We start from the raw sequence: 19,602 nt of genomic DNA, 5'->3' as shown, positions 1-19,602 counted from the left end.
TTCCATGCAACTCCAACAGAAGGCAAGTTGTTTTCAGAGAAGCTGGGAGGCATTCTAGGAAATATTTCAAAAGTCTACTAAACAGTGGGCATGTGGCCAGAAAACCACCTCAGGCCAGAAAGCAAGCATAGCCTATACATCTCTCTGCAAAATGGAGCACATAGATCATGAAAAACTAACTACATAAACTGCACTCATACAAAGAAAGGCAACATAATAATGCTTCCTTTTAATGAAGTAGAAAATGTCATTTTTAAGATTAAAATAAGGAAAGTGAATTTTTGTTTATATTCATGAATATTAAAAAGAAAGGTTTTAAAGTAAAGGAGAAGGAAGAAGTGGTGTTTTGTCATTTGAGTCAGTGAAGAAAGGTCACACTGCAAGCAAAAACTTTGAATATAGATTCTGTAGACAGAGAGTTGGATCATCATCATAGAAAAAAAAATAGCCCTATGGGTATTTATACCAGAAACTCTCTATCCCTAGGAATCCTTGGCTGGTCATCCAGTTTAAAACAGTTTCTAAATGTGATATAAACACCATAATATACCACAAATCTGCAGTTTGAAAAAACGTGCGCAACTCAGAAGCAGAGTTAACATGGGATCCTAGACAAGCGGTCTAACGATACAGAAGGAAACAAATTACAGGATTCAAGATAAAGGGAGCTTACTGGAAGGTAGCAGCTCCAGTGTAAGCTCTTTTCCTTTCTATCTGTACAAATTCTGATTCTCTCTGTAGTTCACTAGTTCTTTTGCTTATTTTTTTCCAGGTGACCTGCTTGATAAGTGTGTGGAAACACTACAATGCTCTTCAGTATTAAACAACACAACATGAACACTATCATTTCTAGACACAGAGCAAACATTTGCCCTTCAGATTCTTCACAAGGGCTTGATTAAAGCAATACAGGATTCTGGGCATAGGACCCACAAAATGGGTACTATTTTGTAAACAATGTAGCTTCAAACATGTTGATGCTTTTCCACAAAGAAATTCCCTCCTTTCTTAAATCTAAGTGGACTCTAACTCAGAGGGAGGTAACTTCAACTCTTCATTGAGGATAAGACAACTGCATAGCTAAGAATATAATTATCTCAGGACCAGAAGGACAGCAAGCAAGGCCTTTTCTCACTGGCACTCTACACATTTGCTTGTTGGGCCTTCTACCATGACCTCACTTCCAATCATCTGGCCCCCACTGTTTTTTTTTCCCACACTTCCATTACACAAAAGAAGGAATCATTGCTTTGGCATGGCCTTACCCCAACATAGATTTGGCAGAAATGTAGGAGTTCAATTATTACAGCCAGCAGTGGCTTAAGAGCAAAGTATCATCACAATAATTCGTTGACTGAAAGACTTAGAAATATATACTTTCACAAATTTTGGTATCATTCCAACCAGTTTAGTAGCTTCTGGTAGAGACAGTGTATTAATCAATACTCCTCATTATTCTCATCAACACCAGAGACAGCAGAGATGTAGCCAGCCACTCTCTTCTCTAACACCAAGGAACATTTTCAGCAGTTCTGGTACTTCTGCAAATGTCTCCTTTTCGGAACACAAGAGACCCCTCTGATCCTTTACAGACTTGGTGCCTCACCTCCAGGAAATATTTTTCCTGTGACTCTGGAGGTACAAGTCTTTTCCTAGTCTAAGGGATCTTTCTACTGTCTGATGTATTACCCAGACCATTTGAAGACTAGTACAAACCTATCCTCAAGAGAGCAGTGATTCCTGAATGTCCACTGCCCACTGCAGCAGGAAGACTTTTCCAAGTAATACATGGAAGAACAGATTGACTGTTTATTTTGTTGGTGCTTCCTGTGTTACATTAAGGCAATCAAGAAGTAATCCAAATTCCACATAAACATTCCACATGCTTAGCTATCACGGTGATCAGCTAGACACAGAAATCTAAATAAAAGCATAAACTAAAGTAAGGATGGTGTCTGAAGTTCTGAGTTATGGAGGAGTGCATGACTTACAGAACATACTCGTAAATTTGTGAGTGACCATAACAGGAAGGCACAGACAGACACACATACATGGCTGCAGAGAGCATGCTACTTTTTTTTGGAGGGGGTGGGGAGAAGCACATCCCTCACATTCATGTTTTGCTACTATTTGAATCTGGGTGAATTGTAAAAAAGCCTCTTTAAAATTCACTTTTTAAAGCATGCAATTCATTTCAGAAACTTGAAAGGGCCGGCTGGCCTAACATACTTGACATTTTAAGACACTTATCTCACTCATACTTTCCTGCTCTTCCTCCCTGCCCTCCTTTAAACTGAAGTCCTCTTTTTCTTTTCAGAAATAAATCTCGTGGCCTTTTGGGCAAACTTACATTTTTTTTTGTTTTAATACTACTTCCCACTAATGCCATTAGTTCACTTATGATCATTTGCAGTCAAACACAAGTCTTTTTTCACTGCTAGCTAAAGAAACAGAAATTTCTGGCCAAGCTGTTCAAAACTGTTCCAGCCACCAAGTATGTTCAACTTGGAGTGGCTCTGCAGTCCTATTGAAGTGTCTTTAGGGTAACATGTAAACTGGTTCTGAATTTTAAGTGGGCACTTACTTCCAACAACAAAAAAATGTATTTTATTGCTTATTAGTGCTATTGTGGTTTATTACTTCTCTGCCATTTTGAGTCAGAATGCTGACTTAGTCACAGCATTAAAAAAGCAACTTGATTTTGTGAACTGCCTTAATGCTTTAGATGGAGCAGGTCACCAAAGCAATAGGGGAATGCCTCAGAACTCCCACTCAATGCATGTCTTGGCTGTGGTTTTCCATGTACTGGCACAACATGGTGCACTCCCCTCTTTTTTATGCAAAAGAAAAAACCTGATCAGGTCAGAACATCTCCAATAACTAAATCAATTTTTTGGCAATATTTTTGATAGTATTTATTGGAAATACAATTACAAAAAAAGATCTGCAAGTCCCAAAATATCAGAAAGAGCTTTGATGAAGCAACTCATATTTTGAAATTGATTTTATTTCCCAAAGAAACAAAAGAAGTCAAAATTGCAATGAGGATTAATTCATCCTGTTATTGACATGCTTTTTTTGATAATTTTCTGGCTAAACTGGAAACACATTTTTGGAAACTTCACTCCCTAGTTTATCTTTCTCATGCAGTAAATAAACAGGAGTCAGGCTATGGTTATTGATAGTCCATTAATTTACTACTCCTCCTTCTATTCTCCATTATTTACTTACATCTTCAGATCCACATAAAACAAAGAACCTGTATGTTTCATCCTTATGCATGTCTGTTCTTTTTCTCTCATATACAGTCCTAGTGGTTTGGGGTTTTTTGAATAACACACCAAGAAACCTACGTAATAACTCTCAGGGAGATTCTTTAATTCATACTATCAAATGGGTTCTTCCAATGCACTTAAAAATTTATGGAAATTAGTCTCTCTCTTGCATCTTAGAAACCATGGATTTCCTTTCATGTAAATCAGATTTGAAAAGCTACAATAATCTGTGGACACATATAGAGTGAAATAGATGATTAGGCTTAGGTTTATGGCATAAAGCACAGCCAGTCAATCACTACTTCCATTATCTTAAGTCTCAGTGTCTGCAACCACAACAATTATTTCTATTTTATAGTTCATAATCCTCAGTCTGGAATTTAATTTAATAAGAACATTTCCATGTGTACTACAAGAATTTAATTTCACTCTTACCATAGTTGTCTCTTGAATTGACCCAAAGCTGTTAATGAAGATGTTGACTGCAACATCGACTGGAATTCCTTTAAAAAAATAATTCTAGTGAGCTGCACAATCCAGTAAAGGTACATTATCCTTCATTTAAAGCTCCTTTATACCATTATCACAATATCACAATGTAAAATGTTTTTTTTATACGGTCATACAACTTTATCTTTTTAAGTTAGCATATATACAGTTTTCAAAGTCAATAGAAATCACTAAACTTCTTTATAACTTAGTGATAAGACAACAGAAAAAATAAAAATCCCTATTCCAGAGAGCTAATCTTAAAGAATTCTGCTGACCATATATCTAAATGAATAATTTTTGAATTCCATGATTTTCTGTTATCACAGAATGAACAAGCCAGTATTACTTTTGCACACAGTGCAACAGATAGAGGCAATTCACATTTCCAGCAGCAGACACTTTTAACTGTCAAGGTCATAATGACAATTTATCATCCCAAATTACCTGTTTATGATTTATGATACTTCCTTATATTTTAAGAGGATACCTCTTTGTGCAAGTCAAGTACATAACCGTAAAGTATGCAGGCAGGTAAAGATTAGTGCATGCATCTTTCATGGCTATCTAGCCTCGGTATGAAAGAGTTGGAAAGCTGTTCCATTTTACAATGGTTACCAATTTGTCAAGAAAAAATTTCTAGAAGTCAGCAGCTGTGAAGATATTAAGATGGCCTGGATTTTTTCTCTTTTCCACAGCCAGGATTCCTGTAGTTGAAGAGGGATGGTATGACAGCTGCTACATCTGCCCTCTGTCACCCTGCAGGAATTGATTGGCAGTCATTTAATCTGGTGTTAACAGAGAGTTATCACAGAGCAAGGAGAAGTGGCCCGATAGCTGAGAGAACTAATTATGGGCCACTAGTTTTATTTAGTATCTCTATGGTGTGAGTGTCAGAATGTCCACTAGATACAGGTATCTGATCTCATTTACACTGTTACAAATATTCAGTGGGTTTCTTCCTACTTTCAGCAACAAAAGAGATAGAAGAATATATGAAGACTGTTCTGATAGACTAAGTAAATACAGTACAAAGTAATATATGACTCTTCTAATAGCGTGTTTGTCTGCATAAAATCCTTTTATATACATTTAAGACATAAATTCAAACTCATTCTCTTGGTCACCAGAAATTTATGAAGATAAAATTTCACTTTTTTCAGGTAAACCAATTTGTTTGGTTTGGTTTAGTTTGGTTTTGGGGTTTTTAAATCAGACTACTTATGTGTGATGCTTTTGATTATGCAACAAGCATAATACCTCTTCTAATGCCTGTGACAGAGCACCCATCGCATCACTAGTAGCCAAGAGTGAACTCTCTCTTCCAGATTCGAATAGGAAGTGCTGTCCAAGAAAATCACTCATGCGTGAGGAACATTTTAACATGGGCAAACCACTTGTCAGAAAATGTTCTTTTTCTTCCACCTCCCTCTGAGCTAACATTACATGTCCTCCCTTTCCCTTCCGTCTTGATTCTTACCAGGCTGCCAGAAGGGTTATCAAAAATATAAAGAAATCTGCAACATGCCTTGTGATTACAAGCTGATTATGCTGAAGAACAGGTAGAGAAGAGGCTGGACATTTATTCTTTGTGACAAGGCTTAGTGCTGAAAACATATAAATATGGTTCTACAGAGAATAAGAAAGAAGTAGTACACTTGCTGAGAACTCAGTTTAATATGTTTATAAAACAGTTAAACAGAACATCTGAAAACAGCCTCTTCAAAAGCACAATAAAAGATTTCCAAATTTTTCATACTCATGATATTCATGTTAAAATATCTCAATGCACATTATATGGGAGTTCTAAAATGAAAGAGCTGTTTTACATAAATGGCACAGCCTACATATAATAAAATTGTCTATGTCTTTTTTCAGAAGGTAAATAATCGAATTCCTGGAAAGCCTAATTTACAGCCTAATTTGTGTGAGTTCTTAGAGGTTTTGCAGAGAATATATATTCCATGTTTTTCTGCACATATAAGGAGTCACACTTGCCTACACAGAAGAATCCTGCAACATCTGACTACAGGTAGATGTTTTAAAGGCAGAAAATGTGTTTAAATGCATTACCTATTTGAATTCCCAAAGTGTGTAAGCTTTCTAACCAAAATATCTTTAAAGGCTTGAATAACTGTATGGTTTCCTAATAGTGATACTGCTGACCCCAACTTTTTATAGTCATCTTAAAGGATGTCTATAGAGAAATCTGGTGTTTTAAGATACTGTAAAGCAGAGTCTAACTAAAATGTAGGGATAAAAAGATATTTTAAAAACTTATTCTATAAATTATATTTCTACTTTTAAACAGTCTTTTATAAAATAAGACCAATAGTAATAAAGCATCACATACTATTATGACAATGAAATCCTAGCATATTATCTTCCAGCTCAAAAGGACAAGTATCTTCTGTAGTTTCACACTATCTAGGGAAATTTCCATTAAAAAAAAACAACAACCCAACAACAGAAATTTAGCTTTTGAATATTATCTCTATATAAATTTTCTCTATGTGAAAAGAGTAAAAGTTAAAATCCAAAGGTTAAAAAAAAAGGGCTTTGACAAACCTTTGAAATTAGGCCTTATCCTGGGATCATAGCTGAGCAATAGCCTATTCAAGATATTGCTGGTGGAATTAGCAGGTACTCTTGCAAGGTCTTCAGCTGATTGCTGCCTGTAAAAAATGTTCATTAGTTACTATCAAGACAGAAACAAATGTGTGCTTAAACTGAAGTAATTTTAAAGTAATGCCATAAATGCCATTTTACAAGCAAAATGTGTTCATTATTTTCAGGCACCATAATGTATAGTCTTCCTTTCCTTGAGAAGTTTCAGTATTTTTCAAGAAACTATTTGTGTAATAAACAAAAATGCTCTCTGACATACTCTCAACTGTAAACTTGGAAGCAACTAAACTGCAATTCACTAATTGTTCCCTTCCTTCCTAACATAAATATCCAGAGGGACATGATTTCTTCATCAGTAGAAAGCAGCCACCTGAACTATTTTTAGCGACTGTCAGATTAGGAACCTTAGTAAATTGACAGCCACTTTGTAGGTGCCAAAGCATGCAGAGGCTTTTGGCAGTCTCCTGCTCTCGCATGCCTGTGCCAGCTATTCTACCCAGAGCTGGAGGATTGCATAATCTCATTGTCAAGTGCTAATAAAAGCTTTGCTACAGAAAACAAGGCCTTGGACTCTCCTCTGGTTTTGCAGGGGGAATTTAAACATCTTCATTACCTTGGCATTATTGTGCTGGGTGTTAAATGAAAACTATTGCTACAATCAAAAAGAACCTGTGACAGGTAAATGTAGTTACAAGAGTACATGAAATTGAGTGTAATAAAAAGCAATACGGGTGAGTCAGTCCCCTCCCCAGGTAATTTAAACACCAAGCAGGCTCATAATGTTATGTAAATTAATTTGTATGTTTCTAGAACCTGTTCAGTGACTGTTTCCAGTTTTGAATTCCACCTCATAATCACTTTTCCATCCCTTTTATGACTACTCAGCTTTCTGTCATTACAGTTCAGTAACCAGGATGCCATGTAAAAATAAGACAAACACCCTATAGAGGTATAAGTCATGTGCATCAACACTATCATCTTTTGCAAACAACTGTATGTGTTTTAAAAAATGATCAAGTTTATTTCCTAAATTTTTTCCATAATCAGCATCAGATGCTGTTGCTTTCTTCACCCTGTAATTTCTTTTTTTCATTATTCTCTCCCATACCAATGTCAGTTTGACAGCCCTACAGGTTATTCTTTGTAACATTTCAGTTCATTGCTTTTGCTCTTCTCATCCTTCAGTTTCCTTCATGTCCTCTGGGATTTCTGCCTTATTCAAACATTTGTTGAAGGAAACACTAACTCTACAGAAGGCTTTTGGCCAGTTAGAAAAAAAAAGGAAATCATGAATGTAATTAGATCTCCTGATTTTAAAATGTCCCATTATAGTAGCTCCTGTTCAGCATTTTCCTTACTGATTACTGGGAAATTAATTAATTAATAAATAACTGCCAGCATAGCATGACATCACTATTTGTTCAAAAAACTGGAGATGAGACCAGATCCTAGCCCTTGAAGAGCTTTTATGAATAAACTCACCTTTAAAAACAACTGGTTTAACTAAAACCATAAGGGAAACAGGGGGAATCAGATCTGCTGACTTGGTAGCACTCACTACGTCTTCCCAATGAGATTTAATCTCCTCGGTTAACATGTAACAGCTAAAACATTTATAAATAAAACTAGGAAGGAGTTCCCTATTATTAAAAACATGTCAACCACTTATGACAACATAACTGCATTTTATTATATCATAATCTCCCTGATACCCTTTGAGCATTTTATTCTCCAAGAAAAAAAACCAGATTCCTGTTTTCTCTGTTGTGTTCAGGATGTTTCGGAAACCTAAAGCTGCATATCTGGTTAGCTATTTTCTTGTATTTGCTTGATGTTATAAATGAGGAAAGAATTATGGCAACAATATGGCACTAAATCCTCCTTGAAATTTTGGACTACTCAACAGTCATTAGCAGGATAAATATGCATTCCAAAGACTAAACAGAGATGTACCTATCAAGACGTATGTATCCAAGAGGATAGCTTAAACTGTAACATACAGGAAGAGAAAAGAATTGTGGAGCAGCATTAAGTGGCTGCAGTATGATTCCCCACCCATCTCTTGCACTAATCACACTAAAACTTCTGTGATCTGTAGCAGCCACATAGGTGAACCAATTGTTCCAGCAGAACTTATCCAGAGATAACTGGTTTTCCAGTAAAACAAGGAAGTATATAGAACTGTATGTTCTGCATACAATAAGCCTCTGCTAATTTAATATTAGAGCAATTAAAAAGCAGTATGTGTTCTAACACCTTTGAATAATTGACAAATTCACTTTCAAACAATCCTCCCAGGGCCGAGTTTGTAAGTTTTTATATTTGACTTAGAATTGGATCATTATGCAACAGAATTGGTTTATTTCCTCATTTGGTCTGGACTAGATGATCACTGTAGGTCCCTTCCAGCTGAAATTCTATTCTATTCTATTCTATTCTATTCTATTCTATTCTATTCTATTCTATTCCAATACAGTACTATTCTGTAACCTTGAGATGTGTTCAGTTTTTAGTGATGACCTTTACCAATAAAGAGGTTGCCACAGAAATACCATAAACCAGCTCTGTATGCTTTTTTTTTGCAGTTACCACTAGATGGACAAAAGGGAAACATAAGGTTAAGATTATTTTCCATTTTCTAGAAAGAGCAATTCAGAAAAGAATGTTCATTTAGCTATTAAAAAGGCAGCAAACACTATGTACGCTGCATTTTATCTGATACAGAAAGGTTCATGGCACTGCTTCCTTGCAAGTCACACATGTTAACATAGAAAACATCTACATCAGATGTCTACTGAAAATACATTTATAAAAGAATCTCCTTAATACCAACAATAAGATTTCTTTCTAAATTATGTATGTCCAGTACAATGAAATATGAAAACAAATCCAAGCAACAACTAATGAACAAACTTAAATACTTTTTTTTATTTTTGTTGTGGGTTATACAAAGAAGTTCATTAAATAGTGAAAACAGTAATCTGAACCACACAGGATAACATGGACACATAAATGAAATACACATGCTCATAAAAAGCAATGAGGAAAAGAGGAAAAAGTTTGAGAACTTTTTTGCTGTTTGTTTGAGCAACAAACAGCAAAACAAAGCCAAATACACCTGACAAGTTTATCTGTCTCTTCAAGTAAGAGAAAGAAAATGGTAGTTTTGTGAGATCTGAGCTGCACTGCAGAAGTATATTAATACAAATGTCTGTTCAGGCTGTTTGTTCAAGAGCCATCCAAAAACTGGGCAAAGGAGATTTATCGCATTGCGAAGACAGTGATGGAAAAAACAATGGGAGAATAGCTTGCTGGTAAAGAACAACCCAATCACATCTGCCACAAGTTGTTGGGCTGTGTTTTGAACTTAGAGAAGTGTGTAAGTGCATCTGTCCTTGCTTATCTAAGAACCAAACGAAATACAATGGCACTGGCTGTTTTGAGTTAGGAGCAGAAGCATTGAGATTCAGTAATTGCTACTTTTAAAGGTCACTTTGAATGAAGTGGTTTAAATAGCTACTGGGAAAAAAAAGCTTTGCTGAGCATCAGTCATATTTTCACTGTGGTTCTTTTACTGCATGCTGTCATTAAACTACCATCATTCAATAGCACACACAGAAACTTCATCACAATGACTGGATCTCCTTCTGAGAGCACTGCTGACCAAAATACCTAAATTTCACCTGCAACTTAATACATCAGATGTGTTCCTTGGGGTGAGTTAAGAAGTTAAGGACACTTTCAAAGTGACAGATGAGCAAAAAGACTTAATGAGACAGTATATGGTATGTGTTAGGTGCTTGGATAAAGAGGGTGGGACTATTAAGGGAAGATATTTTTCTAGAGCCACAACCACCCCTGCTTAATTGGCCATTATGGAATGAATTAATTATAGGCATATTTGTATATTACATAAGAGAAAAAGGATTTGAGCTGAGATCTGCCTTCCTAGAAGAATCATTACTTCAGTGTGCTGAAGGCTGAGTCCCACATAACAACATTCACACCAAGAAGTTACTTACCACTTTTTCTAATTCAACCTACAATTTTTCCACTTGTAAAAAGCTGGTAACTTAGATTTTCACCAGTTGCAGCACACATTTTAATTTTAATGCATTTATTTCAACCTGAGTTGCCTGCATGCAGAGCTGATGGAAAGCATTAAGAAATGGGAATGCAGCACTCTTTACAGTAATTGCTGAGTTCTAAGCAAGGTACAGTACATACCAAAGGATAAGGCAACAGAAGCCTCCAGTTGCTATGGAAGAAATTTAAAAGCAAGTAATTGTAAAGCTAGAATTTGCCCTATGAAAAATTTTACCTAAGTAACAATTAAAAAACCCCCACACAACCAACATACAAAATACCCAAGCCCAAAGTATGATTTTTCTTTCTCTGAACAAATAAAAGGAAAAACAAGCACTATTCTTGTATACACGAAAGTATCCACACTTCTACAGTGTCCTCACAATCCAGAGAGAAAACAAAGTACAGTCAGTCTTTTGCTGTAACATCTCTGTGTGAAATGCCTGGTCTTTCAGAGGTTACATCTGGTATCACTGATGAATCAAAGAATTACTCTACAAACTGTATTTCACAGGATATGCAGTGTGTCCATCTCCTCTTCCACCTCAGCTCTACACATTTTATCACTGCCTTTGAAGATCATGACCAACATTTTCAGTTGATGGCAACAGGTAATTATTTTCATAATTCACTAATCAAAATCCAGAAGTTTAGATAAGCAGATATGCAGGAGAAAAGGAAGCATGTATTACACTTTGTTTGAAATTTATATAGCCTTACATTTGTGTTAGGCAAATGTGTCAGAAGACATTATGTCTCTATAGGTCATCATGACATTTATTCTCTCAGAGCTCACTGAAGTTACAAGGAGTCCTTACCACATGCAGTGCTACAGGAGGAAAGAATATAAAAAATATTCTACACAAACGGGAAGAAAACTTTTCCACAGTTCTAGATTACTGACAGATAAAAATATGTATCTCCATATTAATGGTACTCTCCAGTAAAATTTCCCATATGATGCTGAAACAACAGATTTCAGTGCAGTTTATTTAATCTACATGATGGAAATCGACATTTTAGTCATATAACATGGCTATGTACATGGGAGAAAGGTAAAAATAAGTTTTGGGAAACATAATATCTATTATCCCAGCATATATTTTAAGTACAATTTTCCTGGCATAAACTATCAGTGTTCTGATTGGCAGGCATTTGATTTTCTGAGTGCAATAACTGTAAGGATAAAAACAGGTTAATACATATCAATGACATACAATATAACTCTTCTGAGTGATCTCTCTGATGTTTAGTATGTTTAATAGCTACATTTTCAAACTGTGCGAGGTGACATGTCTATTCCTAGAAGATTAATTACAATTACTTCAATGAAAAGTGGTATCACTAATTACACCAAAACTATGGAACTCTGAGTCATTGTTTACACGTCTTTACGAAAGCAGCTGACAGCTAAACACCTAAAATTAGATATGTAGCTTCAGTACCTAAATTTGGAGGTAATGCAGTGTGGTGAACAAAGAGAAAGGCTCCTTCATAGCTAATTTTGAAATGGAAACCCAGAGTAGGCACCCTGAATTGTGACCTATGAGTTGAGGGGGTGAAACAGCTTGTCTTTCATCTCATGCTGTGTTGCGGTGAGCCATGCTGTAGATAGACCAAAGACAACAGTCTCCTAATGTGGACATGTAGACAACCTTCCTGCAGTTAGGTAGTGTCAATACCTGCTAGCGGCACTACTTCACTCCTTGTCTAGCAGAAACCTCTTAAATCCAGCTTTGGCTTCACATTCAACATTACCAGGGTTAGACACCTTAAGGAGTGTTTATATCGTAATCTGAAGTGCCTTATTAGTCACTAAACTTGGGAAAAGCAAGCTGGTTCATCTGCCTGCCATAGAGCCGACAGCCCCCAAACCAGGAGAAACAGGTTAGCATGGTATTTCACCCAGCCTGAACTAGCACTGCTCACAGCAATGTTTCTGTTTCTTAAAATTAGCTTGCTGGCGCCTAGCTTAGGCATCTCTGCACCCCACTGAAGTCACCACCTGTAGCCATTGTGCATAATGAGTGTCCTGCTGTGTCTTGATATAGCACACAGATATAAAATATGACCAGCATCCAAATGTTTAAGCAAAACTACAAACATTTTAAAATTTAATTAATTAATTAATTTTATCCACATCAGTTCCTTGTCCCAGTATTTTTTTTTTTCCAAATGCTGTAAGTATGGAGACAATAGAAGGACCTCGGTAAAATCTAACCAACTGCATGGTGGTATAAGTGGCATTGTAAGAGGAAAGCATAAGCTGAGATACATTCTATATAATTTGTCTTGACAACAGAATTTAGACCTATGGTTGTCCTTGGGCTTACGGAAAGGTGGTGCAATTTAACCCACAGATCCCAGTTTTTTCTCAGTCAGAAGGTTGTATATGAAATACAAAGCCTGTAAGTTTTCCACACAATTACAGTGTCTCATCACGGTGGTGTTGAGAATGGAGGAAACGCTGCTCACTGAGAGGGAAAGTTACTCAAGGAGAACCAGTCTATTGTGGTTAATTACTGTTTTACAAGACAGCTTAGGTTTTGCTTATATAGCTTTATCTTTTACTGCCTACCATATTTAACCACTTTGAAAACAAATTCGCAAACCTTCTGGAATGTGGCCCTATCTGTCTGGGATCACAGCTTTCCATGAGAGTTACGTGATACAGAATAATAAAAGCATCGACCAACTGCTGTTACTACAGGGCAGAAGAATTTTTATAGTAACAAGACCTAGGATGTGCAAAGTACTTATCGCTGGAATGACTGTCAGATGTATCTTCCTCCACAACCAAATTCAGGCTTTCCTTTCAACTTCATTCCACCTCCTCCCACAAACTGTATCAACCCTTCCACTGCACCTACAAATGAAAATGCTCACAGACTATCAACAGCGTCTTCTAGATAGTGGGAATGAAGAGAGACATGATTCCACTTTCCCACCATTTACATTTTGATCACAAAAATGGGCTTGATCACATACTACAGATAGAGAGGCGATGTATACCCAAAAAGTCAATTAAAAAAATCTAGTCCTTGAAGAAATGGAGAGGACCCAAGGTATAAAATAAGTTCTGAACTTTTAGTTTAGTCTTCATAGGAAGAGCATGTCAGAAACTTAAAGTAAACTAAAGGAAATTTTAGGACAGAGTTTCACACAGCTCTATGCTTTAAACACATCAAAGGCTTTCTTCCCAAGTTCCAGTGTCTTTTGTTGTTGTTTTTTAAAAGAAGCTGTTTATTGAACCTTCGCATCTATGGCCTTTCTAAGCTTCTGCCCTGGCAGATGGCACAAGCCATGTTTTCTGGAGGGCTTAGAGCGCCATCTCACAGTTTCTGAAGTAGCTGATATGCTTTATTGAATACAAGCCAAATATGATTTGTAGTCCTGCTTTGTGGGTAAAAAAGGTCTCTATAGATATTACACAGTATTTAGTTAATCATCTACATGAATATAAATCTCCATATGGACACATGCATAAAGGTGAAGAGGGATGCTGTTTTAAAAGCACAGTCTTGCTATCCAGACAAAAAGATGAGATTTAGTGACTGAGGTTATGCTCTCAGCATTGCCATGGCATTAGGGACACCGACGGATCTTCAGAAGTGAACACTGTGCAAGTGAACAGCTGAGTCATCCTAAAACCAAAATTAACAGGGATAGCTGTGATGATGATCACAGTCATTACTGGTTTTGTTAGCTGCTATGTGACACTCTTACTTCTCTGTGCCTTCTCTAACACTAATAACCAAACTTCCCTTTCCTTATAATTTCATTTGTCTAGAGATCTTCCAAGCAGTTTTGAGTAGAGACCTCCTAGGCTACTAAGGACTGTGGGGATGACAGCAGCAGCTCAAACATCATAAAATAACTGAAGTATTTATTATAGTGTAACAAAAGGAAAAATGTTTTTCAGCAGTGCTCTAAGTCACAGCTAACTGTCCCACATGTTTAAGAGAAGCAGGTATTATAAGGAATTATGAAGAAGTTAATAAGAACTAAGTAACAAAGGTCATGCAAGCATGGGCAGTCTGTGAGCAGGAAAGAGATCAAGTGACTAAATCCACCTGTAGCTGTATCAAAATCATCTGTATTAAGTATATGAAATTTCAAAATAAGCATTGTAAACAGAAGAATGTAATATAAATTTTTTTTTCTCTTGAAGAGGTGGGCCTGATTTTTTTTTTTTTTTTTTAAGATTTTCCATGGGGAAAAAAAAAGGCAAAAGTTTGTTACTAAATCTTTGTACTTCATTGTACTATGCATCTGTGGAAGCCAGTTTCTCAGATTTATGGTGCAAAACTATCACATTTTAGGCCCAATATGTCAATTTCTTTGTTAATCAACAGAGATTCAGGAATCAGACAGAAGTATAATTACTCTATGTTTCATTTGGAAAGCCTGAGGTAAGAAGGAAAATGATCTAAATGTAAGATGTGAAATCTTACATCTGTTCTGAGCAAGCATTAAATCAAAGTAAGAACCAAATGATTAAGAATCAGCTTCAAGAAACCCTTCAATAAAAAAGCAGGGAAAAACAGTTTCAGGAATAAATGAAAATAAGATGGCAAATCAAGACACTATTACACAATGCACTGAGAAGTACAGCATCATGAATAATCACAAGTAAAAGGGTTTGTTCTAAGATACAAAATAGAATTTTCCTAATTTAAGGAAGCAAATATCTGTTTATGAGACAATAATGAACTTTTTTATGGGGCTTCTAATCAACTTGTTTTCATCTTATCCTAGTAGTAGTTAATTTCATGCCAGAGGGGCACATTTGGCGAAAGGCTTGTATTCTGGAGAGCCATAAAAGTAAAAGTTCAAGTATCCTTAGTTTTTATATAAACAAATTCATGCTAAAGTCCCAAACCACTCTTTTAGCCATCCATTTCTTAACATCAAATTAAGGAACTCGGGCAGCAATATCAGGTTCAGTATAAATTTTTCCCGGATAATGATTTGTATAGATTTGAATTTCATTACAAAGTTTGCAAGAGAAGACTGTTTTGTATACAACTACTAATGCAGTTTTTGTTCTTTTGAAGAAGTAAAATTTAGCTTTTCACATGTTGCAAGGAAATAAAAGGCAATAATTTGTTACAATTAAGGTTTAAATTTTACTGCACCAGTAACTTCAAATTAAAAGTGGATTAAGAGTTTAACTTATAAATGTACCTTTTCATTAGGAATCTGTACCATTCAATTTTATAAATTATGAAAAATCCTATTTTTTTTGGTGTGAAAAAATAAAATGCATTCTTCTAAAATATTTCTCTTATGCTTTACCAGGAAATCTTTTATTTAGACACTTCCTTGAGTAGTTTTAGTCAACACTTATAGTGTTACTTAATTCCCACTCCACTTCATCATGTTCTGGTTTGATTGTGAGGAAAGATTTTTTTGCTTTTTCCACAAAGGAAAAATTATTACTAGTAGGCAACCTCTTTTATAACACAAAGTGTCACCAAATCAAGAAGTTTTGTGAAAGATCATTTAAAAAAATGCTGATGATTGGAAGTTTGCCAACAGAAGCCTGAGTTAAGAGAGCATTAGGCAATTTCTCTGCCAGACAGAGCCGTCTTTCACTGCTCATTCACATGAGAGGTCTCCTAGATGCCAGCCACAGAAATAGCAAACCCACTACTACAAGTGGTTGTCTCTCAAGCTGTGAACTTCAGCCAAATAAGGTATGGGTAACTTGGTCATTATTCAGGAAATCGAACAGGACTCATTGCTACAGCAACTCTAGCCAGCAGCACTGCACAGTGGAACATCAGACAAGTACTGGATTCCCCCAGTATTTCTGCAGACAGCTTCAATGACAGCATGTATTCAATGTTTTTTCAAGTGTATTGGTGACAAATGACATCGTATTTAATGGTACCAAGAAATATAGGGCTTAAAATAGAACCAAACAAGAAAAATCCACTCACTTACTAAGATAAAATGACATTGCTGTTTTGAATTCTACTAAGACTAAGTCAAGAACAGGGGGAAATGCTGGCTATTTGAACAAGACCACAGAGTACCTGGATTCAGTTCCCAGCTGCCTAACTCACTTTGCAAGGGCTTCTGTTCTGATGCCTGTCCTGGGAACCCTGACATTTCTCTCCTTGTTATAAACTCTCACAGTAGCTGAGACCAAAAGCCTCATTCAGAACTCAACTTTTAAAAGGGGAAAAAATGGGTAGGGGCATTTCAGATGAGTCAGGATCGCATTTGAGACATATCTTAATGTATTCTAAGGACAGATATAATTTTTTAGGTTTGATATAAAAAAAAAGAAGGAAAACATGCACTACATGTAGAAACATTCTAAAATCTGGGATTACAAACAAACATCACTGTCAACATTTGAAAAGAGTGGTAACTTTAAAAAATATTACTCGAACAGTGATTCTGTCTGATTATTCCACTTTTTGTTTTGCTTTGTTTTTTCTTTGGAAAAAGTTGATTAATGTTAAATAGCCAGTCTAACATTCTGTACCTCTTCTTTTATGGTCAAAGAAGAAATACGTTGTAAATTTGTCTAAACAATTTTATTATTTCAGTCATAGTGATTTTCTGCACTTACTGGCAACTTATCATAGTCCATCAATCTTTCCCTCAGATATTTACAATGTAACACTAAAAAATGAGTAAGACTGGCCAAGAAAATGATAAAAACAGCATCCACAAATAAAACTTTCGCATTTTCACATGGATCACAACCTAAAATGTGGTAAGCATTAGGAAGAGGGAGTATTTTTAACATCAAATAATCATAGGGGTCCAGAACACATTGTCTATTCAACTGGGCAATCATGGATTTTAATTTCTGTATTTTTATAGGGAGACTATTCCACAAGGGCATACTTTATAGCAACAATCAATCAATCCACCTCCATAAAAGTTATAGAACTGTAAATGATTGATGAAAGATGCTGAAGACCTTAGATCTATTCAACATGCAGTAAGAACATGTGTAGAACAAGCCTTCTCTTACAGAACTAGCTAACCAGAAGCTGAATTTCAGCCCAACAGTTTCGCACCCTCCTTGCTTTCCTCAATACACCTGCAACATGGGACCATGCTACTGTGTCCCCATAAATAGCAAGGCACTGGGTTGAAATCCACAAGAAAAGGAATGATTACTATTGATTAGATCTTCCCTTTCACTAAAACAGAGGACTTGCTGCAGAAGGAACACATTGACAGCCCTTAGCTATGATGCTGGTCAAACCCATTCCCACCACAGACCCCATCCTTTCAGCAGAAAGCACCACCTTCTACTTCAATTGCCACATAATTTCCACTGTTAAAAATAGGGCAGGATCACCATCATACAAAAGCATAAAAGAAAGCAGGAACATACGATGGACACAGATATTGCTTCTTTTTCCCCTTTCCTTTCTTTGAAGACTTCTCTTTGGAATAGACTTCTTCAACCCATAAGGAGAATGAGATGAAAAGTAAAATTGCTAGTAAGAACTTCATCTTGAAGATTATGCTTCAGAGAAATCTTCAGTCTGTAGCAATAGAAAAGAAAGAGGTTTATGTTAGTAGGGCTGGAAATGGCAAAAGGAAACACATACCTGCAAAAAGTAAACAAATTTTTCATGGGGAATGGGCTTTTTGTTGTTCTTTGTTGTCCTGGTAGAAAGAATTTGTTCAGGTGTATCCCTGACATGGAACTGACTTAGGCAATGGCCAGAGAGTCAAGTAGCTTCCCAAAGTTAAGACTGACAGTGAGGAACAGATTTAAATGCAAGTTTGCTCCAGTGCGTTTAAGAAATGCACTGTCCTTCAAAGATTGCCTAACCCAAAATACTCAGAAGCTTGGAAACAGGATTCCTCACCAGAAATGTCATACATCAACTGCATTAAATACAAAGTCAACCAGTCATGAAGCACGGTGAAGAACTGCAAGCTCTCTATGACCTTGCACATATAAACCAGCAACCATTTCAATGCTGGTTATGAGAAGGAGTATAAATATAATTTTATGTACAGAATTTAAACACAACTGTTTTGCATGAAGCATTTCCACTGCAGAGCCAGCACCGAAAGGGCCTTGCAAAGATGACTAAACACAACCTGCAATACTATGCTTTATTGCATTGTGCTCAGTTTAATATTTAAACTTCTGTGGGGCAAAAGCACGTACCCCAAAGGCCAGGAGCTGAGTTTGTGTTCAGCCAGAGCCAGCCCACCTGCCCCTGGCCACAGCACTGCGGCACCCCAGGCATTTTCCATTTGTTTGCCATCCCACAGATAATTCCCAAGCATTTCCTTGGGCTAACGGAAATCTCGCAGATGCCTCAGAACCTGCTGCGTTTTTCACTTTTATTTATTTGGATTTTTTCCCCCCATTGTTTTTAAGGAGCTGTGCCTCTCTCTCTCTTCCCCCACCTCCGGGAGGCACCGGGATTCTTCAGCTCTCCCTTCCCCGGGAGCCGCAGCATCGCCACCCTCCCCCGGCCCGGCCGCTAAAGGTCGCGGGTCTGCCCCTGCCGCCACCGGCCCCTCGCCCGGCCTCGCGGCCCGAGGCCTCCCACCGGCACCGGGAAGGGAGCGGCCTCCGCGCCGCCGAGCGCTCCGCGGGGAGCGGGACGACGAGACGAGCGGGGCTCCCGTCGCGGCCCCGGCAGCACCCCCGGGCTGTGCCCCACCGCCCGCCGCCGCCGCCCCACGGGCGCTGGCCGAGGTGCTGACGGGGCTCGGCGGTGCCGCCCGGCGGAACGGGGCCCTCGAGCAGGACCCTCCATCCCCCGCCCGCCCCAGCGGGGGCGCGGGCCCCGCCCGCACACGCGGCCCCGCCGCCGCCACAGCCGCGCCGCCCGCGCCCCGCGCTCACCGCCGGACGCTGCGATCCCCCCGCGCTCAGCGGCAGCGGCGGCGGCGGCCCGGGAGCGGGCGGGCCATGCCGCGGCCCGGCCGCAGCGACAGCGCGGCTCCTCCAGCGGCGCAGCGAGCCCCTACCTCCGGCGGTGCCTCCGCGGCCAGTGAGCATGTGCGGCGCCGCGGCGCTCCCCAGCGAGCACGTCCCGGAGCCCGCCCACACAGGGCACGGCGCGGCGGGAGGGGGCAGCGGGGCCGACCTCCGCACCCCCGGGCCTCCCGCCGCTGGAGA

At 38.1% G+C, this 19,602-nt stretch overlaps 1 protein-coding gene across 4 annotated transcripts in view; it reads right to left on the bottom strand.

The window, feature by feature from the left end:
* Nucleotides 1–19,539, bottom strand: part of GLRB (glycine receptor beta) — a 51,145-nt gene extending 31,606 nt beyond the window's left edge. For 2 of the 4 annotated variants that reach the window (XM_032109115.1, XM_032109116.1), the window contains exons 1-4: nt 19,327–19,429; nt 17,845–17,998; nt 6,333–6,439; nt 3,711–3,778 (exon numbers count right to left, since the gene is read on the bottom strand). In XM_032109115.1, the coding sequence (XP_031965006.1) occupies nt 3,711–3,778; nt 6,333–6,439; nt 17,845–17,966 (297 nt within the window). In that variant the 5' untranslated portion in view covers nt 17,967–17,998; nt 19,327–19,429. Of the gene's footprint in view, nt 1–3,710; nt 3,779–6,332; nt 6,440–17,844; nt 17,999–19,326; nt 19,430–19,451 lie in introns of those variants that run through there. The other 2 variants (XM_032109114.1, XM_032109113.1) reach the window with 2 other exon arrangements.
* Nucleotides 19,540–19,602: the final 63 nt, after the last annotated feature.

Source organism: Corvus moneduloides, chromosome 5 (assembly GCF_009650955.1).
Source record: "Corvus moneduloides isolate bCorMon1 chromosome 5, bCorMon1.pri, whole genome shotgun sequence".
Taxonomy (NCBI): Eukaryota; Metazoa; Chordata; class Aves; order Passeriformes; family Corvidae; genus Corvus; species Corvus moneduloides.
Note: the sequence above shows the minus strand (reverse complement) of the source record. Positions and strands in the feature narration are given on the sequence as shown.